Here is a 24,944-nt window from a genome sequence, read left to right on the forward strand (position 1 = left end):
TCATGAAGGAATTTTTGTACCAAAAAATGGATGATATATACTTTGATCCGCTCATCAAGAGCTATCGATTGCCGTCGAAAAAAAGTTCTATCTGTCTTAGTTTAAAAGTTGATTTTTTTTTGCTGTAGGCCAACTTTCTAACGTCACAACTTAGAAAGGAGCAAAGGATAAGCTCCAATTTCCTTAGCAATGACAGAACTTTTAAAGATTAAGAGGTACATCTGATAAAATTTCTCTACCTCAATCCCAAGTCCGAAAAAACCAATGATAAACCCAGCCGAAATCACGGCAGCACTTTCGGACCCGTGGGAAAATGCCGCTTTTTTGCTTCTGTAAATTTTTCTTTATATCACTTAAAGAAGATATATTGGCTGTGGGGCCGGGTAATCGCCGCATATATTTAATACTTATAGATTTTAGTCCATCTTCAATTTGAAAGTGGTACATGCCTGCTTGCTTGCTAGAACGGAGCTTTCCACTCGAAAGCAGAAACATGGTTTGATGAAACGAAAGCTCGGCTGCACAACTTCAGATACTCCTCTCTGACATAGGCTGCATAACTCCACTTCACTTTGCACACCATAGGCTCTGGCTCGTGGACAAGCAAAAACCATCCTTTTCGGCCCCAGGCAAGAGTTCTGCGGAGTTTTCCAAAATGTAATGCCATACTCATCAATCCGACCTGAGGTCCACACTTTCCGTAAAAACCGCACAGGTTAGACCCTTACCACTTTCTAGGAATAAGCCGACATCGACGGCATAGGAAAAAAAAAAAAAAAAAAAAAAAAAAAAAAAAAAACGATACAAAACCAAAGTGTTGCTCTCGCAACACAATAACAAACTTTATAGCATCGAAAAAAATCTAACTCAAAACAAACAGAGAGCAACTAATACAGAGCTTCCAGTCAACCAAAGTTGTAAACTTTACTCTATTCTTATGTTAGTACTGTATATGTTCTTACTGTATGAGCGCTCGATGCAAGATAAAAATATTTTATGAAAAAAATAACGTATAAACATGTTATGTCTCTTTTGACTTGGTGGTTGCAAGTCTAATCTTGCTGATCATTATTGTTGCACAAAGCATGCACAATCGAGCTAATAAAACACAGAAGTGAAAACCTATAATATATTACTAAGTATAAGAGACATTTGTTCGCAAATGGCGAGATTTTGTAACCAAGACATGATTTTGGCCGTCCACTCATTCTTTGCACTGAATATCTCAGAACAAAGAAAATTCAAAACAATGGAAACTAAATTCAATTTTGGAGCCAAATCTGAGCTCCTCACAGTTGACTAGATACAAATTCAAAACCACGGAAAGGCAGTAAGCTGAGAAGAAGGTGAATTACTTTGTGTTCAATATCATGTTGTATTCGAAATAAAGTGAACAGTAAACACTGAACACCGAGTATTTGATCCTTGACTGGTTATCACGACAAACCTCTTTACCCCGTTCTCTTTTTTGGATATTCTCTGTTTTCTGTTTGCTTAGGGACCAAACCCTGATTCTGCGTCAATTTTCTTCTCGCCAGCAAATGGATTGTTTTTAGAGAAAATGGCGGCGTCCCAGCTCTTTTTCTCTGGGGGCATGCCACCAGCTGACGTCAATTTTTCTAATTAGGAAGTAGTTTCAGATCTCTTCAACAACACCCCGACTGACCTATTGTTCAAATCCAAATAAACAGACCAATCTTCCAAAAGCCCTTTAGGTCTCTGAGGGTATGTACTGCGCAATGAAACAAGTGAATTTGAGGAAAGCGCGACACAAGTAATTACTTTCGAAATCTGTAAGATCAAGAGTCTTTTTTATACTTTTTAATCTCTCACTGTTCAATAAGCTTTAGAATTCGCTTCCCTCAGTGTCTGCAGTTTCATGATACATGTCGCTATACTAAAAAAGCAGTAATCACAGTATTATATCTAAGCCTAGAGCATATCACAATAGTGAAACAGCTTCTGTCCTTCGTGTGCAGTAAAACACAAAAGAACCAAAGGACTCTGTTTATTTGGAGAAAGAAAAAAGCACTATCCACAAAGTCTTGCAAATAACTTATTGTATTTAAATTAGACCCAGTTTGAAGGCTTTAACTAGGATAAAATTTAAACAATGGAATATTTAATTCATGTTTAATTTGAGTGTATGCTGCTTTCTGTCTCCATTCTAGCAAGGAGGGTTGTCATAATGAAGAGAACTGGGCAACACCCTAAACCTTTTAAGATTCTTTAGAGCTTTGACCAAAAGTTTAAAATTATACTGAACCTTAAAAAAGCAGAGTAGTTACAACAGAGATTCATAGTCTAAAATTTCAATCCGATTTTGATACCGATCCCAAGATCCGGTAGGGGAGGCCAAGCCTAAATATGATGCTTTTTCTTAGCGTACCGAGTAACTTAAAAGACAAAAACTGATAATCCTTAATCCTAAAATTGAAATAAAAAAAAAGACAATAAAATACGATGGAGACTGGGGCACAGGAACGGAATAATTGAGGATATAAAAAATTATGGCTCAAGTTACGACGACAAAGTGGCGTGGCGTCGAAGTCTATCAAGGACTTTTTTTGTGGGATGGATGTTGAGATCCTAAGCAAAGGGGCTAGTAAAGAAAGCACTGGGCGAAGGAAAAACTGTCAATTCTGTAGTTTCGGAACTCACGGCTCATTTCAATTCTCCTAATCTACCTGAGTTTATAAAATGCCTTAAGTCCTTTACCAACATCAGGAATTTGGATAAACGTCAGTTTTCGATACTAAAGTAAATATATTCACCCCTTTGAAATAGATTACTACCAGAAACAATTTACTATGATTTCTGATATTCTGCATGTGAAAAGCTAAATTCCTAATAGGGAAAATTTTATTGTTCTTCAAAGCTGATCAAGACCACGAAACGAAAAGCAATATCACTAAAGTTAACTGTCTTGTCTCATGCCTCCTAAATATTTTCTTTTAAAATTTTGCTGCCCGTTGTTTTAAAACTAGAGATCCTTTATTTAGTGTTAATTGAATTATATCATTATTTTATGCCTAAAATATAAAATTGCGTAATCAAACTTTTAGGGTTTTAGTAACACAATTGCCTTAGTCATCTATATAAGAAACAAACAAACGTTATTTCCCAACCGGAACTGTGAAGATAGCTTCATTTAACTGGCTAAGTATTGTTTTGAAGAATTTGATAAATAATGATCTCACAGTACCCAAAATGAGCCCGTCTTTGTTTGCGCTAGGTGTGCATAATTTAAAAATATGACTGGCGGTTGGTGCAATTTAAAATTGGATTCCGTTTGAGACTCTCAAACAACAATTGGATGATAATTACTACTGCTAAAAAGAATAACTCACCGCATCCCCAAGCCACCTGAGGCCAACACAGCTGCACACGCTCCTCTTCCATCCCATCCCAATCTATACAAAGTATCTCTCTTTAAACCATCCCAAAAGTTCCAATGTCCTTTAAATTTTTCTTTATGACATCCTCCCTCCCCAGACGACGACGACCTGCTTTCCGTTTAGCCCTAGACAGTTGGCCGAAAAGGACAATCTTCGGCAATTTTGATGGTAATTGATAATTTGTTAACAATACAGAAGGTATAAAGATTAGAAGCTTACTTCGAATACATAAACTATATTTAAGTTTTGACCAATCAGACCAATTAGAAATATGTGTGAAACGCAATACGCACTAAAATTTTCGGAAGGTTGCATTTTTTTTAGTGGTAATTTTTGGTGAATTGATTAATGCCATTTACTCTGATAAAGGGGCAACCCGACTGCTGGGCCTCTGAAGAAGAAGCGAAATAAAGAGAATTAAATTTATTCCTATCCTAGGCCTTTATCGTTTAAAATTAGAGTTTTTAGCAAAGGTAGGACGTTTAAGTATTATTTACTGGACTGATGTCTAATTTTGACCTATTTCTTGTAGTTTTATTGTATAAGGTTTATATTAACGGACTGTTTAGGTAGTTAAGAAATAAACTTGCCTCTATTGTCACCAATTGCATCCTTAATCCAAATTTAACATGTATTTTTCTAGGAAATGAACTATATCCGCAGCCCTATATACCAATTTAAAGTATATATTTGTACATATGGTGGGGTGGGGGTAGAGTTCAAATTGCCTCTAGTTAGAATTGCATCCTGAATCCCAAATTTAACATTCATTTACATCAAAGATAAGCTTTACAGCCCCCCAATGTGTAAATATATACCCTGGATTGGAATATGCCCTTATTTGGAATATATAGAGATGGGGTAAAGTTCATTTCTGACACAAATACATGTTAAACCTGAATTCAGGATGTAATTTTGACTATAGAGGTAAGTTTAATTCTTAGCTAACTGAATTAAATTGTCTACTAATATAAACCTTATCTGTTATTTTTATAGCTCTTAAGCATTCTATATTTTTATACCTATTTTTCATCAGTTATTATTTTAGTTTTTTTTTTCATAGTACAGGACCATATTAGATGGGGAATGAATTGTAAAAAGTATAAAAACAAACCCATATAATGAACTTTAATGAACTTCTATAATGTCTCCTTCTGAAGAGCACTTTTACCAAAACTAATTAAGGTACTTGTCTACTATATAAAACATACTTGAAAAGTAAACTTTGGTGACAATAAGATCTATGAAAATAGAATACTTTATTAGCAAAATTGTTAAGATCATTTCTGAGTTATTAAATTAGGAGCTTCTATGTTGGTTAACCACCTCAAAGACAAAGAAAAGTCCATTAATAATACAATTCTTGACCTAGTTCATTTTATTTCATTATTTACACAATTCTTGAGAAAATCAGTTAGTTTGCTTTGACTAGTGATAGAATATAGTGTCTCACCATGGATGTTCAAATTAATGTGAAGCATGCATGTTTTCTGTGCTGTGGAAAAAATTTTGAGAAGATTAGAGGAATTGGTTGTATAATGGAAATAGATGAATCCTTGTTTACAAAAATGAAACATAATGCTGGAAGAATCTTACTACAATGGTAGATGTTTGGTGGAGTGTGCTGGGAAACCCAGTGAAAGATTTTTTAGCAGAAGTCCCTGACCAAGGTGCCAAAACTTTACTCCAACAAATTAAGCTTAACATAAAGCCAGGATCAAGAATCATTTCAGGTTGTTTTTTTACTCACAAGCAGGTTTTACTCATTTGAAAGTTAACCACAAAAATAATTTTGTCAACCCAGAAACCAGCACCTCTACCCAAAAAGTTGTGAGAATATAGGGTTCTGCAAAGTGGAGGAAAAAACAGGGTAAAATTCTAGTTAATTGACTTCTTGCTATCTCAGAAAGGGTTTAGGTTAGGAAAATGAAACTTTCAGGGATGAATCTACAGACTAAAGTATGTCCTGGGAAGGCATTTTGAAGCAACTACCTCCACTCCTTCTCCCTCAAGAGTTCTCTGACCTTTAAAAATATGTGTGGTATGAGTGAAACCTTGCAAAATAGATCTTCTGCTTAATTGAAGTCCAACAAAATTGTTTTCAGCTTCATAACTTTGCTCAATTCCATTTTATAAGCTTTTAAAGATATGCAAATACATTTCCTAAATTTTGAAAAAAACATTAATATGGCTCAAAATTCTACTCAAATAACAGGAATTGCATTTTCAGAACTAAAGGCAGAGAGAAAAGCAACTAGTAACTGAAAATTAAGGTAAAATGTTGTTTTGTCAAAATTTCAATACATATAGACCTGTTATGTAGGCAATTTTCAGGGCCCTCTAGAGGGAGAAGGAGTGGAGGTGGGTACTTTAAAATACCTTCCTGGAACATACTTTAGCCTGTAGACACATCCCTGAAAGTTTCATTTTCCTAACCTAAACCTTTTCCAAGATAGCAAGAAGTCAATTAACTAGAATTTTACCAAAAACAGCATTGAGGTACATCCCACCATCACTTGCATTCATACTTAGTAGAGTATATATGGCAGGAAGCAGAGGCGCCATTTGGGGGGGTCAGGGGTTGGCAAATGCCCACCTGGCTGAGTTCCACATTGGGTTACAGTACATTTCCATGCAACACATGGGTGCTGAAAATGAGTTTTTACTTAGAATATTCAATCAATGTGCTGCCAAAACTCGCATTTTTTCTATGTGAAAGTTGGGGGGCCCAAAATGGAGTTCATACCCACCCCAAGATTTGGCCCAAATGGCGCCTCTGGCAGGAAGCAGTGAAGACACAAGGCTGAGTTATTTTAACACAATTCTTGAGCCTGCTTTCTGGGAGTATATTTTCTAGTTGTAGTTTTCATAATTTTTCTAATAATGTATTCTGTTTTCGTCATATTTTTTTTCACTAGCATTAACCAAACTTTGCTTCTTGAGTGTGTTTTATATAATAATAGACAAGTACCCTAATTAAATGTAAAAGTTAAAATAGCTTGTAAATTAGCCCTTAAACAACTCTATGATGTTTCAATGTCCTGCAATTAATAAAGAAACAAGAGCTAAGAGCTCATATGGCACTTGTGACGAGGTCGGAAGAGCCGAGAGCTCATATGGTACAAGGTCGGAAGAGCCAAGAGCTCATTTGGACGAGGTCGGAAGAGCCAAGAGCCAAGAGCTCATTTGGCACTTGTGAGAAGGTCAGAACCTAAAGTTAAACTTTATAGCACAAGATCCTTCTAAATATCAAATTTCATTAAGATCTGGTCACCCTTTCGTAAGTTACAAATACCTCAATTTTCAAAATTACCTCCCCCCTCCCAATTCCACCAAAGAGAGCAGATCCGGTCCAGTTATGTCAGTCACGTATCTTAGACAGGTTTCTATTCTTCCCATCCAGTTTCATCCTGATCTCACCGCTTTAAGTATTTTCTAAGATTTCCGGTCCCCCCAACTGCCCCCCCCCAATTACGTTTGATCCGGTTGAGATTTAAAATAAGATATCAGAGTTACGAGGTCCTTCTAAATATGAAGTTTCATGAAGATCCGATCACTTCTTCGTAAGTTAAAAATACGTTATTTTTCTTATTTTTCAGAATTACCCCCCCCCCCGCAATTGAGTGGATCCGTTCCAATTATGTAAATTACGTATGCAAGACTTTTGCTTATTTTTCCAACCAAGTTTTATCCCAATCCTTCCAATCTAAGGGTTTCCCATCATTTTAGGTCTCCCCACCCCAAACTTCCCCCAATGTCACCAGATCCGGTCAGGATTTAAAATAAGAGCTTTGAGCCACGATATCCTTCTAAAAATCAAATTTCATGGAGATCCAATCACCCATTTGTAAGTTAAAAATACCTCATTTTTTCTAATTTTTCAGAATTAACACCCCCCCCCAACTACCCAAAAGAGAGCGGATCCGTTCCGTTTATGTCAATCATCTATCTAGGACTTGTGTTTATTTTTCCCACCATGTTTCATCCCGATCCCTCCACTCTAAGTGTTTTCCAAGTTTTAGGTTTCCCCCTCCCAACTCCCCGCCCCCATCACCAGATCCGGTCGGGATTTAAAATAAGAGCTCTAAGACACAATATCCTTCTAAACATCAAATTTCATTGAGATCCGATCACCCGTTCGTAAGTTGAAAATACCTCATTTTTCTAATTTTTAAGACTTACTCCCCCCCTCCCAACTACCCCAAAGAGAGCAAATAAGTTCCGATTATGTCAATCATGTATCTGGGACTTGCGCTTATTTTTCCCATCAAGTTTCATCCCGATCCCTCTACTCTAAGTGTTTTCCAAGATTTTAGGTTTCCCCCCTCCAACTCCCCCCAATGTCATCAGACCCAGTCGGGATTTAAAATAAGAGCTCTGAGACACAATATCATTCCAAACATCAAATTTCATTAAGATCCAATCACCCCCTCATAAGTTAAAAATACTTCATTTTTTCTATTTTTCCGAATTAACCGGCCCCTTCTCCCCCCCCCCAGATGGTCAAATCGGGAAAACGACTATTTCTAATTTAATCTGGTCCGGTCCCTGATACGCTTGCCAAATTTCATCGTCCTAGCTTACCTGGAAGTGCCTAAAGTAGCAAATCTGGGACTTTAGGTTTTCCCCCTCCAACTCACCCCAATGTCATCAGATCCGGTCGGGATTAAAAATAAGAGCTCTAAGACACAATATCATTCCAAACATCAAATTTCATTAAGATCCAAATACCCGCTGATAAGTTAAAAATACTTCATTTTTTCTATTTTTTGCGAATTAACCAGGCCCCACTCCCCCCCCAGATGGTCAAATCGGGAAAACGACTATTTCTAATTTAATCTGGTCCGGTCCCTGATACGCTTGCCAAATTTCATCGTCCTAGCTTACCTGGAAGTGCCTAAAGTAGCAAAACCGGGACCAACAGACAGACCGACAGACAGACTGACAGAATTGGCGACTGCTATATGTCACTTGGTTAATACCAAGTGCCATAAAAACGGAAAAAAACAGAAGAAAGAAAAAGAGGTCAGTGCTATCCATGCAAAAATGTGATTTTCTTTGTTGTTCAAGGTAGGAACCATAAGTTAACTGTTTAGGGTTTTCAACACTCGTGATTCCAGTGGTCACTTTTCTTTTGCTGTTTTTGCAGGCTTTCAGGCTGTTCAGGCAACAAAGTGGGGTTCATGAAATCCCATGTACTTGTGGAAGCTCTTATGTGGGATGTACTAACCAGAATTTAAAAATGAGATTGCTACAACATCATAATTCTATTTCATTGTCTTTAAAGCAAAATACCAAACCTGAAGATTTCACGTTGGCCCTCTTGGAACATACCTTTAATTATCCAAATCATTTTATTTTGTTTGAAAATGTTTCTTTGATTTCTAGGAACCAATTTTTAAAGCAAATTTTCAGTGAAACAATCAAAATTAAAAAATTTTTATTCAAGAATAATTTCATAAACAGAGATACAGGTGAATTTGGATTGAACTCAATTTATGATAATTTACTGAGTTCAAATAAAGTAAATATCACCTCACCTAAGAGCTATGACCTGTGTCCATGTAATATGTCAGATAAATCTAATGAACTGGAACCAAAAAGGTCAAAGAGATTTGCTTCCACTGTTGCATTGAAAAAAAATAAGAGCAATAAACTATATGTAATTAGTTTATTAGGTATAAATTTTGTTTATTTTTATTCATGTCTTTTAGTTTTACTGCTGATGATGAACAATGTATATGTGTTTGAAATATCCAGTTAAATAATTTTATATCTATTCACTGTCAATAAAAAGGTTTCATCCCTATTTTAAAGTGTTTTACTTTTGTACCATATACAAGTAGCAGCTGAATGAAGGAATGACTGAACAAGACAAACTAATGTTTGAAATTTGTAGATTGTTTTGTATGATCACAGGGAAAGTCGGAGTTTTTTTAAGGGAAGGGTTAATAGACATCTAGGACCTGGCCCATTTAATTCACCTATGACTATGAAGAAAATTGTTTACACCATGTATAATCACAAACAAATTTTCAATTTTACTTTTCTTGGAAGGGAGGTGGAGAGCTTGCTGATTTTCTGCAAATTTTTGATAAAAAAAAATTAAAGTCACAAAAATTTAAATTAAGAATGACAAATTGCTGATTTTTTCAGTATTTGTGTAAACAACTCAAAATATACAATCAAATTTACCAAAACAACAACTTTTTTCAGTTGTATTTAAGATAATGTTTTCAACACCAAACCTCTGGGGTCTATAGCCCTGTGATCTTCAGAAGGAGACATGGTTGAACAAAAGGAGAGATGATTTTAGATTACAAGTTTTATGCTCTTTTTTATGGCACTTGGTAACAGTGCTGTCACTTACTTGAAGTACTTTTACTTGAAGTACTACTTAAGTAAAATTTTCCATTACTTGTACTTGTACTTAAGTAAAAACTCTAGATTGTACTTATTACTTAAGATACTTTTAATGTACTTGTTTTTCAAATACTTTACCTTTGACACAAAAATTTTGTGTGTGTGTGCTTTGGCAATGTACAAGAAAACATCACCTTTAGATTTAGAGCAAACTCAGATATAGCTTTTGTGTGCGTGTACTTCGGCAATGTACAAGAAAACATCACCCTTTAGATTTAGAGTAAACTTGATATAGCTCCATGCCCTATTTTTGGATAAGAAATATGGTATTTGTTTTTGACGAAAAAAAAAATATAGTATGATTAACACTTGGTTCAATTTTTATTTAAAAGTTATATAACAAAGAAAATTGAAATTATTTCACAGTTCACTGGTCGACAGTGAGCTAAAATCCCTTGTTTTGTGCTAAATGTTGCATACTGTAGTCCATTTGGGCTTATATTTCTGACATTGTTTAAGTTTTGTCATCTAGTCAACTGAACCAGATTTCTACCATTTCATCATCTTCAAGACCATATTATTGGTAAAACTACTGAACCTATGAATCTTTGCCCATCTAAATGTTGTCTGCAATAAACAAGTCTAGGGAATTCTAGCTGGATCCAATGCAGTGGTATTTTGTCAGATTTGTTCCAGCAAATTTAGGTATTCAGACAAATCTGACTTCAGATTTGTCACTCCATTCATAAGTTATAGGCCCTACTAAATTAAAGGAAAACTCAACTTTCTTAAGACTTGAAACCCTCTCCCCCTCACCCTATTTGAGATGGGGTTTGTGATACCAGAACTTGATATGAACCCTGATCTCAGGCATCTTTGGTCTAGTTTTCATTTGGATCTGTTACTCCATTTGCAAGTTATACCAAATTAAACAGAAAACTTAAATTTTTCAGGAATTAAAACCCACTCCCCCTTGTTAAATTTGAGCTAAGGTCTTTATCTCAAAACTTGATATGGGTCATGGTATTAAGCCTCTTTGGTTCAATTTTTATTCAGATCTATCACTCCAGTCGCAAGTTACTCTGAATTAAACAAAACTGTTTTTAGCAGGTAAAGCCCTCTCCCCCCTGTTTTATTTGAGCTAGGGTCTTCATCTTTCAACTTGATGTGTCTCATGATTCTTGGCACCAAATCTGGCCATCAAAATTATCATCCAAATCCAACCAGCGTTTCTCCCCTTATACGTGATTACACAGACGGACGGACAGACAGACAGACCGATGAATTTTGCAACGTCTTAGGTAGCCATGTTGGCTAATTGGATCCAAAAAAAGGAAAACAATGGCATATCATCATCCAGGTATCATCACCTATTTGGATAGTGGAAAATATCCATCAAGATAGGTTTTTGAAATCTGTCTGTCAGTCCACCCGTCTGTGCAATAGAGTATAGTGGGAGAACTGCCAGTCAGATTTGTATTAAAATTGAACTATTTGGATTAAAATTGAGCTTAATTAGGGTGATGGGGCTTTAAGTGTTAATACAAATTCGAGTTTTTCATTTAATTCACTGTAACTTGCATATGGAGATGAATTTCGATGAAAATTGAATAAAGATGCCCAAGAGTATGATATGCATTGAGTCCTGGGATGGAGACCCAAGCTTAATTAAAAGTTGAGTTTTTCATTTAATTCAGTGTAGCTTGTAAGAGATTGATGGATATCAGTGAAGATTGAACCAAAGGTGCCTAAGACCATGACAGGCATCAAGTTTTGAGATGAAAACCCTAGCTCAAATAGAACAAGGAGGAGTGGATTTTAAGTGCTGAAAAAAGTCAAGCTTTTGGTTTAATATAGTATAACTTGTGAATGGAGCAACAGATCCAAATGAAAGCTAGACCAAAGATGACTAGGATCAGGGCTCATATCAAGCTCTGATATCACAAACCCTATCTAAAATAGGGCGAGGGGCAGGGGGTTTCAAGTTTTAAGGAAGTCGAGTTTTCCTTCAGTTTAGTAGGGCCTATAACTACTTCGACCCATGGGTTACCCAAAGCCTGGAAATAACCCTTTTCCAAAATAAGTCATACTGAAGCCAACCTTCAACCAAATATTCCATCCCCAGGGAAAAATTACTTTGTATGGCACTTGGTATTTACCTAGTGACATACAGTGATCGCAAATTTTGTAGGTCTGTTGGTCTGTCAGTCCTGGTTGTTCTAGTTTAGGCACTTCCAGATAAGCTAGGACAATGAAATTTGGCAGCCGTATCGGGGACCAGACCAGATTAAAATTGAAATAGTTGTTTCCCCAATTCGACCATCTGGGAGGGGGGAGTGGGAGGACGGATAATTTGGAAAAATTAGATCGGATCTTAATTAAATTTGATATTTAGAAGGATATCATGTCTCAGAGCTCTTACTTTAAATTTCGACCAGATCAGGTTACATTGGAGGGGGAAACCTAAAATCTTGAAAAATGCTTAGAGTGGAGGGATTGGGATGAAACTTAGTGGTAAAAATAAGCACAAGTCCTAGATACATGATAGACATAAACAGAACGAATTCACTCTCTTTTGGGGAGTTGGGGGGAGGGTCAATTCTTAAAAATTAGAAAAAATGAGGTATTTTTAACTTACAAAGAAGTGATCGGATCTTGAATTTCATTGGATGAAATTTCATATTTGGAAGGACCTTGTAACTCAGATCTCATGTTTTAAATACTAACCGGATCCAGTGTCATTGGGAGGATTGGGGGGGGGGGGGACCGGAAATCTTGGAAAACGCTTAGAGTGGAGTGATCAGGATGAAACTTGGTGGGAAGAATAAGCACAAGTCCTAGATACGTGATTGACATAATCGAAATGGATTCGCTCTCTTTGGGGGAGTTGGAGGGGGTATTAATTTGGAAAAATTACAAAAATTGAGGTATTTTTAACTTAAGAGCGGGTGACTGTTTGTGAGGTATTTTTGAATTTCATATTAAGATGGAAATCATGTCTCAGATCTCTTATTTGAAACCCCGACCAGTTCTGGTGACATTGGGGGAGAGTTGGAGGGGAAAACCGGATATCTTGGAAAACGCTTTGAGTGAAGAGATCGGGATGAAACTTGGTGGGTAGAATCAGAAAATGTCGTAGATACGTGATTGACGAAACCGGACTGGATCCACTCTCTTTGGGGTAGTTAGGGGGGTTCAGTGCTTTGGCGAGTTTGGTACTTCTAGATGTGCTAGGACAATGAAAATTGCTAGGTGTGTCAGGGACCTGCACGAATTGACTTGATAAAGTTGATTTCCCCGATTCAACCTCTGGGGGGGATGAAGGGAGAGGAAAAGTTAGGTATTTCTAACTTGCGAGTGGGTGATCGGATCTTAATGAATTTTGATATTTAAAAGGACCTTGTGTCTCAGAGCTCTTATTTTAAATGCCGACCAGCATTAAGCCTCTGATTTTACTTTTAAATTAATCTATTGATTCTTAAAATTTTGCTAGAGCTCATGCCATATGAGCTCTTGGTTCTTCCGACCTCGTCACAAGTGCTATATGAGCTCTTAGCTCTTGTTTTATTCCTTTTTTCTCAGAAGATTTTCGACTTAGTCTCATGGTTTTTATGGCACTTGGTATTAACCAAGTGACATATAGCAGTCGCCAATTCTGTTGGTCTGTCTGTCGGTCTGTCGGGCCCGGTTTTGCTACTTTAGGCACTTCCAGGTAAGCTAGGACGATGAAATTTCGCAAGCGTATCAGGGACCGGACCAGATTAAATTAGAAATAGTCGTTTTCCCGATTTGACCATCTGGGGGGGGGGGGAGTGGGGGCCCGGTTAATTCGCAAAAAATAGAAAAAATGAAGTATTTTTAACTTATCAGCGGGTATTTGGATCTTAATGAAATTTGATGTTTGGAATGATATTGTGTCTTAGAGCTCTTATTTTAAATCCCGACCGGATCTGATGACATTGGGGGGAGTTGGAGGGGGAAAACCTAAAGTCCCGGTTTTGCTACTTTAGGCACTTCCAGGTAAGCTAGGACGATGAAATTTGGCAAGCGTATCAGGGACCGGACCAGATTAAATTAGAAATAGTCGTTTTCCCGATTTGACCATCTGGGGGGGGGGGAGTAGGGGCCGGTTAATTCGGAAAAATAGAAAAAATGAAGTATTTTTAACTTATGAGCGGGTGATTGGATCTTAATGAAATTTGATGTTTGGAATGATATTGTGTCTCAGAGCTCTTATTTTAAATCCCGACTGGGTCTGATGACATTGGGGGGAGTTGGAGGGGGGAAACCTAAAATCTTGGAAAACACTTAGAGTAGAGGGATCGGGATGAAACTTGATGGGAAAAATAAGCGCAAGTCCTAGATACATGATTGACATGATCGGAACTTATTTGCTCTATTTGGGGTAGTTGGGGGGGGGGAGTAAGTCTTAAAAATTAGAAAAATGAGGTATTTTCAACTTACGAACGGGTGATCGGATCTCAATGAAATTTGATGTTTAGAAGGATATCGTGTCTTAGAGCTCTTATTTTAAATCCCGACCAGATCTGGTGATGTGGGCGGGGAGTTGGGAGGGGGAAACCTAAAACTTGGAAAACACTTAGAGTGGAGGGATCGGGATGAAACATGGTGGGAAAAATAAACACGAGTCCTAGATAGATGATTGACATAAACGGAACGGATCCGCTCTCTTTTGGGTAGTTGGGGGGAGGGGTTAATTCTGAAAAATTAGAAAAAATGAGGAATTTTTAACTTACGAACGGGTGATTGGATCTCCATGAAATTTGATTTTTAGAAGGATATCGTGGCTCAAAGCTCTTATTTTAAATCCTGACCGGATCTGGTGACATTGGGGGAAGTTTGGGGTGGGGAGACCCAAAATGATGGGAAACGCTTAGATTGGAGGGATTTGGATGAAACTTGGTTGGAAAAATAAGCAAAAGTCTTGCATACGTAATTTACATAATTGGAACGGATCCGCTCAATTGCGGGGGGGGGGGGTAATTCTGAAAAATAAGAAAAATAACGTATATTTAATTTACGAAGGAGTGATCGGATCTTCATGAAACTTCATATTTAGAAGGACCTCGTAACTCCGATATCTTATTTTAAATCTCAACCGGATCAAACGTAATTGGGGGGGGGGGCAGTTGGGGGGACCGGAAATCTTAGAAAATACTTAAAGCGGTGAGATCAGGATGAAACTGGATGGGAAGAATAGAAACCTGTCTAAGATACGTGACTGACATAACTGGACCAGATCTGCTCTCTTTGGTGGAATTGGGAGGGGGGAGGTAATTTTGAAAATTGAGGTGTTTGTAACTTACGAAAGGGTGACCAGATCTTAATGAAATTTGATATTTAGAAGGATCTTGTGCTATAAAGTTCTAATTTCAAATTCCGACCAGATCCTGTGACATTCGGGGGAGTTGGAAGGGCGGATCCGCTCTCTTTGGGGGAGTGGGGGCGAGGGTTAATTCTGAAAGATTATAAAAATGAGGTATTTCATTAGGTTCTTTAGGATTCTTTAGGTTTTGACCTTCTCACTAGTACCAAATGAGCTCTTGGCTCTTGGCTCTTCCAACCTCGTACCATATGAGCTCTCGGCTCTTCCGACCTCGTCACAAGTGCCATATGAGCTCTTAGCTCTTGTTGCCACTTCATGGTGTAAAAACTGCTGCTAGAAATAGATAGGTTGCAACTTCTGCCGTGCTGTCTTCTAGTATATTTAAATGTGTGCTTGCATCATGCCTGCGTCCCCTTAAAAGTTCTGTTTCTTACGGTAATATTGGTTTGTCTTCTGTTGAATATGCAAACGACGTTCTTCTTGTTGCTTGGACTCGCCGTGGATTGCTTTCCAATTTTACTATATCAACCAATGAACTATCTAAGATTGAACTGTCAGTTAATGCGTCTAAATGCAAGTTTATTTGTTTTGATAGCCCTTATGCAGTCGCTCCATTCGGTGCTGGGACTGCAATTCTGCCATGTTCTCCTTTCGGTAGTTGGCTTGGTCTGTGTTTCGGTCCAACACTTTCCACTACCTTTTCATCCCTAGTGAATCAAGTCGTTACAACCGCAACGGTTTGTGCACGATTTGCAACGCTTATTGCGCCCCCGTGCTTTTGTTTTTATCAGGCATGGCTCATCTGTTTCGTAAAAAAAATCGCCATACTCTACGTGCGGCTTATTTCAGATATTGCAAATTCCTCCTCCGGCTTCCTAGATGGCACCAAAACAGAAAAATAATTGCTCGATTTGGTTTAATAGATATACCTTCTTGGATTCGGTCTTCCAATGATGATTTATGTAAAAAGACTATCAACTTTATTCACGTTTACGGATACTGGGTAATTAGTCCATGCTGTCTTTTGTTAGTTTGAATTTTTTTCTTGCTGTTTATCGTTTTTGTTTTTGTTTATTTATTATACTCCGTACTTTGTGTTTTTTTATACTTTTACGGATAATAAAGTTCATTCATTGATTCATTCATTCATTCTGCAGTTCACCAGCCGTATGGAATGCGTCTGAATCAGCGGGCTTGCTGCAGGCCCGTGATTTTATAATATATGTTTGTAGGGAGTTTTACCGACCATCTGAATTGACTACACAGCATGCGGCTACATTTGCTGACCATAATTCAGGGAGGGGAGAATTAAGTTTCTTAAGAAGAAAATTTCTCACAGGGAGGGATTTTCTAGCAGAATTTTTTTTATGGTGAGGGGAGGTAAATTTCATAGCATGGTTTGAAAAACAGAACATTTGAAAAAATACTTCTTAATATATCCGGGATTTTTATCATCAATCTTCTTGCTTTAGCCTGTTTCTCCCTTGTACCATATACAAGTAGCAGCTGAATGAAAGAATGACTGTACAAGACAAACTAATGTTTGAAATTTGTAGATTGTTTTGTATAATAACAGGGAAAGTCAGAGTTTTTTTTTAAGGGAAGGGTTAATGGACATCTAGGAAAGGCCTGGCCCCTTTAATTCACCTATGACAGTGAAGAAAATTGTTAACACCATGTATAATCACCAAAAAATTTTCAATTTTACTTTTCTTGGAAGGGAGGTGGAGAGCTTGCTGATTTTCTGCAAATTTTTGATAAAAAAAAAAATAAAGTCACAAAAATTTAAAGTAAGAATGACAAATTGCTGATTTTTTCAGTATTTGTGTAAAAAATTCAACATATACAATCAAATTTACCAAAACAATAACTTTTTTAGTTGTATTTAAGATAATGTTTTCAACACCAAACCTCTGGGGTCTATAGCCCTGTGATCTTCAGAAGGAGACATGGTTGAAAAAAAGGAGAGACGATTTTGCTAGTTTAGGCACTTCCAGATAAGCTAGGACGATGAAATTTGGCAGGTTTATCAGGGACCAGATCATATTAATTTAGAAATAGTCGTTTCCCCGATTCGACCATATGGGGGGTGGGAGTGGGTTGATGGTTAATTTGGAAATATTTGAAAAAAGAGGTACTTTTAACTTATGAACGGATGATCGGATCTTAATGAAATTTGATATTTAGAAGGATATTGTGCCTCAGAGCTCTTATTTTAAATTCCGATTGGATCTGGTGACAATGGGGGGAGTTAAAGGTGGAATCTAAAATCTTGGAAAATGCTTAGAGTGGAGGGATTGGGATGAAACTTTGTGGGAAAAATAAGCACAAGTACTAGATACATAATTGACATAATCAGAATGGATTCTCTCTCTTTGGGGAAGTTGGGGGGAGGGTTAATTCTGAAAAATTAGAAAAAATGAGGTATTTTTAACTTACAAAGGAGTGATGGGATCTTAATGAAATTTCATATTTAGAAGGATCTCGTAACTCAAATCTCTTATTTTAAATCCCGACCGGATCCAGTGTCATTGGGGAGAGTTGGAGGGAACCAGAAATCTTGGAAAACGCTTAGAGTGGAGAGATCAGGATGAAACTTGCTTAGATGAATAAGCACAAGCCCTAAATACGTGATTGACATAATCGGACTGAATCTGCTCTCTTTGGGGGAGTTAGGCGGGGTGTTTTTTTTTGGAAAAATTAGAAAGATTGAGGTATTTGAACTTACAAATGGGTGATTGGATCTTAATAAAATTTTATATTTAGAAGGATATCGTGTCTCAGAGCTCTTATTTTAAATCCTGACCAGATCTGCTGACATTGCGGTAGTTGGAGGGGGACCAACAATCTTAGAAATGCTTAGAGTGGAGGGATTGGGATGAAACTTGGTGAGAAAAATAAGCGCAGATACATGATTGACATAAACAGGACGGATTTGCTCTATTTGGGGGAGTTGTGGGGAGGGTTGCTTCTGAAAAATTAGAAAAAATGAGGTATTTTTAACTTACAAAGGAGTGATCAGATCTTAATGAAATTTCATATTTAGAAGGACCTCGTAACTCAGATCTTTAATTTAAATCCAGACCGGATCGATTGTCATTGGGAAAAGTCGGGGGGGGGGACCAGAAATCTTGGAAAGCGCTTAGAGTGGAGAGATCAGGATGAAACTTGGTTGGGAGAATAAGCACAAGTCCTAGATACATGATTGACATAACCGGACTGAATCCACTATCTCTGTGGGAGTTGGAGGGGGTATTAATTCAGAAAAATGAGAAAAATTGAGGTGTTTTTAACTTAAGAATGGGTGACCGTTTGTGAGGTATTTCCAAATTTGATATTTAGAAGAAACCCATGTCTCAGAGCTCCTATCTTAAATCCCGATCACATCTGGTGACATTTGGGGGGAGTTGGAGGGGGAAACCAGAAATCTTGTAAAATGCTTAGAGTGGAGAGATTGGGATGAAACTTGGTTGGTACAATAAGCAAATGTCGTAGATACGTGATTGACGTAACCGGGCTGGATACACTCTTTGGGGGAGTTTGGGGGGTCCAGTGCTTTGGCGAGTTTGGTGCTTCTGGACATGCTAGGATGGTGGACATTGGTAGGCGTGTCATGAACCTGCACAACTTTGACTTGATAAAGTTGTTTTCCCTGATTCGGCCATCTGTGAGGGGGCTGAAGGGAGAGGAAAAATTAGAAAAAATGGGGTATTTTTAACTTACAAGTGGTTGATTAGATCTTAATGAATTTTGATATTTAGAAGGACCTCGTGTCTCAGAGCTCTTATTTTAAATCCCGACCGGTATTAAGCCTCTGATTTTCCTCATAAATTAATCTATTGATTCTTAGAATTTTGCTAGAGCTCTAATGGCCACATGTAGCCCTAAGCTATGTAAAAAACCAGCATAATATTTTATGAAAACTAGGTATAAGCCTAGAATAGAGGCTATTGAGAAGGAAACATTAAGAAAACAGTGCTTGCTTTATAATATGCAGAAAAATTTTAGTTTCTAAATTTTGAAGGCAGTTGCACTATATGTTACCAATAATCCCCTAATACACAAATATATAGCCCAATTTATATGTATCCCTTGTTTTTTTCTGTTTCTTGATTTTGTCATTGTTCATTTTGACAGGTTGAAGCAAGAGTGATGTCATGGCACAATACATGGGAAATACATAATTTCGGCTAGGTATTTGTACATTGGTGGGGGTATGGAAGTACCTTCAAAATGTGATAATTACACTTTTTCTGCCTATAATGACAAAGGAACCATTCTCTTAACATGTTTTCTTCTCAATGGCCCCAATTCTAGGTTTGTACTTAAACTGATTCAAAAACACATAAAAATGGGGAAATACCAGATAAATATGACTTATTGATACTTGCTGCATATTAGCCTATAAGGAAGAATTCTATTAGGTATAAGCCTAGAATTGAGGCCATTGAGAAGGAAACATTTTGAGAAAATAATTCTTACTTCATAATATGCGGGAAAGTTATAGTTACAGGTTTTGAAAGCGTTTCCTTTATACTTTACCCCCTCTCCCTCTATGATACAAATATATAGCCCAAAATATATATTTCCCTCGCATTTTGCAATGCATCACTCTTATTTCAACCCTTGTACCTGTAGATTGGATCAGCACTGACAATGCCAAGAAACAGAAAACACATGGGAAACATACAATTGGGGCTACGAATTTTCACCATAGGGGGTGGGGTGGAGTTATAGTGGAATTGCTTTCAAAATTTGTTGGCTATAATTTTTGTGCATATTATGAAGTAAGAATTGTTTTCTTAACATGTTTCCTTCTCAACAACCCCAATTCCAGGCTGATAACTTCCATGATTTTTTTGTTATTTTTATGTATAGCCCAGGGCTATACAAAGACCATTGGGAGATGCTGGGGATGGATTGTCAAAAACACAACTATAAAAATAAGCACAAAACTGTTTTTTTTCTGCTCTTTCATGTCTCCTTCTGAAGAGCTGCTATTCCAGACCTTTACCTTAGTTTTTAACTGATTCTTTATCTTTGCATCATCTTCTAAAAACTACATCTAAAAACATTGTCTAAATATATAAAAACTTTTTGGAGCCTCATTAAGGGTTCAATATGGAATTTACCCTAGAAGTGATTACAAGGGGATCTCTAAGTTCCTTAATAGTCAGAAGGTATTGTTAGAAACCCTCTAGAGCTACAAGCTAGGGTTTTATTTATGCCTTTTGGGGACCAAAGCTCTTAGAGGGATGGTGAGCAGAGGAGGCTCCTAAATTGTGAAATCCAGATAGTCCAAAATCCAAAGAATCCAGATAGTCCAGGAACCTAAGCCATAGATAGGGCAGGACAGCATTAAGTTTAGCTATTTAATATTTTTCAACATACTTTCAGTAAATTAAGTGAAAACTCTATCGGAATGGCAAATTCACTGAATATGAGGTTAGAAGGCCTGTCAGCAGAGATCAGTAGAAGGAACCCTCAAGATGATTATGAACTCATACAAAGGATAGGAAGTGGTACATATGGTGATGTATACAAGGTATTAGATGATCTAATAATCTTTTTTCAGACCTTTTGTTTTTGTCACATGGAAAAAAGTTTCAAAATCGAATGTTTTCATCAAATTACCAACTTAGCTTGTTTTCACTACTATGCAAATTGGTTTTGTTGTATTTGAAGTGGCACTGCCAATTCCAAATGTATACCATTATCTACAGCCTTGCTTAAATCCGTTTTCCACACCAAACCATTACTAACCTTGCTTCCCACCTTAGCTACACTGATTTTTTTTCTTGTACATAGTACTAGCCATTTTAATGCACTTATCTGATATACCATCTAAATAAAGGACCTTTACTGTTGTTTTTATATCTGCTGAATCAAAGTCAGGTTCGAAATCTGTAAAATTGAGGACTAAAGGGGTCTGATGGTTCAGACGCTTCTCCTTTTTTAATCTAAATCCAGCCAATAATTGTAGGAGATAAAGTTTGGCCAATGCATCCTCTTTCCTTCCTAAAATAACACTATTTTTTCTTAAAACTTTACCTACAGCATCTCTTAGTCTAACAAGTATCATCATGCTGATTAATTTCCTTCCTACAGAAATCTAACAAGTATCATCATGCTAATTAATTTTTCTCCTGCACAATTCTAGCTAATGACTCTGTAACTACATTACTCGTTTTGGTTGCAACTGAACCCTCATGTAACTGAGCCCGTGCAACTGAATCCACGCAATTGAACCCTCGTGCATCTAGCCCCAGGTGTAACTTATCCCTCGTGTAACTCAGCCCCTGTGTTACAGAACTCTCTTGTAACCTTCATGCAACTCGACCAATTCAACTCAATCCTTTTGCAACTGAAGCCTCGTTCATCTGAACCCTCGTGCAACTCAACCCCTGTTTAACTGAACCCTCGTGCAAGTTAACTCTCTTTAACTGAAAAATCTTGCAACTCAGCCTCATTCAACTGAACCCTCGTGCAACTAACCCCTCTGCAACTGAACCCACGTTTAACTGCCTAATAAATCTAAGTAAAAACAAAGATTCTTAATATATTCTTTATAATATCTTTATAGATGTACTGTGAATGCTAACTGGTCCCACCCTGTTTGTTTTATAACTGTATATAATAGACCCTAGTGTTTGGAAGTATCTAGAGATTCAAATTTTTTTCTAATTCTTTATATAGATTTTGTAGTTATAATTATAATTTTTTTTTAATTCTTCTTTTAAATTAATTTGCAAATACAAAAATAAACATAATTTTCAAAAAAGAAACAACTTTAATATTCGCTTTCCTTTATACAATAAGTAAAAATCGTCACAATTATGAATGACCGTAAAGCCAAAAACAGAAAGTGACAAAACAAATCCTTATATCCAAGACAGAAAAAACAACCAGGTATTTTTCAGAATCTGTAACACTATGTGTCATTTCCTGGTTGATGTAATGTGGAATGGCCTAAATACAACACTTTTACTTATCAAACAGTTCGTGGTAACGAACTGTTGTAAGGAGCGACACGGCTCAATAGTAACCGAAACTCTAAAAAATGGAATTTTGATAACAATAGTTACATCAAAAGAATCGCATTTTAATATTGATTTTAAATATATAAGTTTCATCAAGATCAGTTATACCCATCGAAAGTTACGAGCCTGACAAAATTTGTCTCATTTTAGAAAATAGGGGGATACACCCCCTAAAAGTCATACAATCTTAACGAAAATCACACCATCAGATTCAGCGTATCAGAGAACCTTATTGTAGAAGTTTCAAGCTCCTATCTACAAAAATGTGGAATTTCGCATTTTTTTTGCCAGAAGACAGATCACGGATGCGTGTTTATTTGTTTTTTTGTTTGTTTTTTGTTTTTTTCCCAGGGATGATCGTATCGACTGAGTGGTCCTAGAATGTCGCGAAAGGGCTCATTCTTACGGAAATGTAAAGTTCTAGTGCCCTTTTTAAGTGACCAAAAAAATTGGAATGCACTTAGGCCCCCTCCCACGCTCAATTTTTCCCAAAAGTCACCGAGCAAATTTTGTTTATTTATTTGCGGAGGGCCAAGATCAAAACATGTATTAATTCAAAAACGTCCAGAAATTAAGTAAAAAACACAAGCTTTTTTTTAAATGAAAGTAAGGAGCAACATTAAAACTTAAAACGAACAGAAATTACTCAGTATATGAAAGGGGCTTTTCCTCCTCAACGCCCCGCTCTTTACGCTAAAGTTTCTTACTGTTTTAAAAATAGAGTTAAGAGAAAGAGTCAACTGTGAGCCTTAATCTTTGGCCTGCTTATTTATTGTTGTATGTTCATAGGGGAGTTTTCACTTTATTCAGTGTGCTATTACGCACCAACCATGTCTAAATTTCATAAAGTTTTCCTTCCATTTGAATTATCGAAAATTTCACTTTTGGTTGGGGGTAGGGAATATAACTACCCCCCAACACAGGATTTGCGACCACTATACTCACTGGGAAAACGATTGGAGTGCTCGTTCACCCACAATGTTATGTTTTATTCGAAAGCCATTCTTTTACTAGTTATTATCGCCGATACTTGTTTTGATCAAGGAATACATAACATTATTCACTAGAGCGAGTATAAAGCTCATCGCAAAGAACCACATTGCTTGCTAAATCTTGAATTTTAGTCTCAAAATTGAAAGAATGATAAATATTAGAAAATCACTTTAAAAATATCCATGTTTTACATAATAAAACTTTGGAAGGGTTCAAATCAGTTTGATAGTTTTTACAATGACGATTCATGAGGTATTAAACGTTACATTAAGAATTGGTTAGAATTGGTCCGAAGATAAGCGAGAAATGTAGTAAGACACGTGTTGTTTTCTTGTAAGGTGCCGACCTTCAAACGCCTTTGATAATTAAAAAAATTTAGAAGAGTCTATTAAAAACGTGTTTGAATTTGTAAGAAATATTATATCTTCAGTAGTATGTCATTTTACTTTGTCCATGTTTCTTCAAATTATTATTGTTTCTTTTGTACCGTCGTAGTAAGTCTTCTCAGGTTGTTTTTCTTTTTTTGTACTAAAACTTGTTTTTTTGAAAACTACTTTTGTTTAAGTATACCTGATTTTCTTTTGCAGGCGAAGCGTCACTCCAATAAGGAATGGGCCGCAATCAAAGTAATTAAAATTGAGCAAGGTAGGCTATTCTAATAAGTAAGCCCACAGATTGTTTTCGGTGGAAAAAGTTAACCTGATATGACATTGTCACTTTATAAAAAATACGCGCATACGCAAAGTATCGACTAACTATTAACCATATCTTTTTCTTATAGTATCTTTTGCAATTCTCATTTTTGTCAAAATAAGATTATATACCAAAAATATACTTAATTATAGGCTGAAAGACTTGGTAATTTTCGTTAACGAATGTCAGAGTTCTGATGAGTGAACATATAGACAGATAAAGCATTTTTCTCGCTAAAACCAGACCTGTTTATTCATTATTGACTTATTTCTCGCAAGGTTTTGACCTAGGAGCTGTTTCTCTGTTAACATTTCCCCCTTTTCTTGTAGCTCCCCTGAATCTGTTGGTGTTGCATAAATGATTGTGGAATTACTTTGAATTCTGACAACACTATTCGGTCTTTGTGATTGCATTTCAATGAAGCAGTGTATTGGATAAAAAGTGATACATCTGGATTGGTTTACACAAGAAGAGAAATGCATTGAATATATGTCGTGAAAAATCAGCCAACCTTAGTATTTTAATTTTCTGTAATAAAAGCAATTTTATTCTTCTTCAAAGCAAATTATCATCTTCGTCCTTCCACCAAAGAGTGTCTTTAACCCACCCTGAGGAAAACCCTTCATCACACAGGTTCTCTTTTTACTAGTACAACTGCCCGGCGCACAATTTAGACCTCCCCCTTTAACATCCTATACTATTAAAAATCAAAGATTAAATAAATGATAGCTCGGATCAGGAGAGAAAAGAGCACGATGATAGCCCAAATATGCCTGGTAACTAAGAATTTAGTACATTTACGACTATATACCATACTTAAAAATGCTCTCAGCACCCTTAAGCACATAAGCAATCCACAGCTGATGTGTATTGCCTATTTGAAATTATATGGCTAACTAAAAAATGGATCTCAGAAAATGAATTTCGGTCAGTAAATAAACTGCCTATATGTAAAAATTATATGCGGCTAGACTGGGCAATTTTTGTTTACGAATGTTAAAGAGGTCTCATAAGTCTGAAGAGCTGGTAATATATGGCGTTTCTCAACTTGAAACCAGCCATGTTTATCAAATATCAGTTTGTTTTACGTCAGCTTTTAACCTAGTGGCC

At 36.7% G+C, this 24,944-nt stretch overlaps 1 protein-coding gene across 2 annotated transcripts in view; it reads left to right on the forward strand.

The window, feature by feature from the left end:
* Positions 1-3,774: 3,774 nt before the first annotated feature.
* The window catches only part of LOC136029238 (mitogen-activated protein kinase kinase kinase kinase 5-like), an 87,602-nt gene continuing 66,432 nt past the window's right edge, over positions 3,775-24,944 (forward strand). For both annotated transcript variants that reach the window (XM_065707469.1, XM_065707468.1), the window contains exons 1-3: positions 3,775-3,871; positions 20,506-20,653; positions 23,729-23,786. In XM_065707469.1, coding sequence (XP_065563541.1) covers positions 20,531-20,653; positions 23,729-23,786 — 181 coding nt within the window. In that variant the 5' untranslated portion in view covers positions 3,775-3,871; positions 20,506-20,530. The remainder of the gene's footprint in view (positions 3,872-20,505; positions 20,654-23,728; positions 23,787-24,944) is intronic.

This window comes from Artemia franciscana, chromosome 7 (assembly GCF_032884065.1).
Source record: "Artemia franciscana chromosome 7, ASM3288406v1, whole genome shotgun sequence".
NCBI lineage: Eukaryota > Metazoa > Arthropoda > Branchiopoda > Anostraca > Artemiidae > Artemia > Artemia franciscana.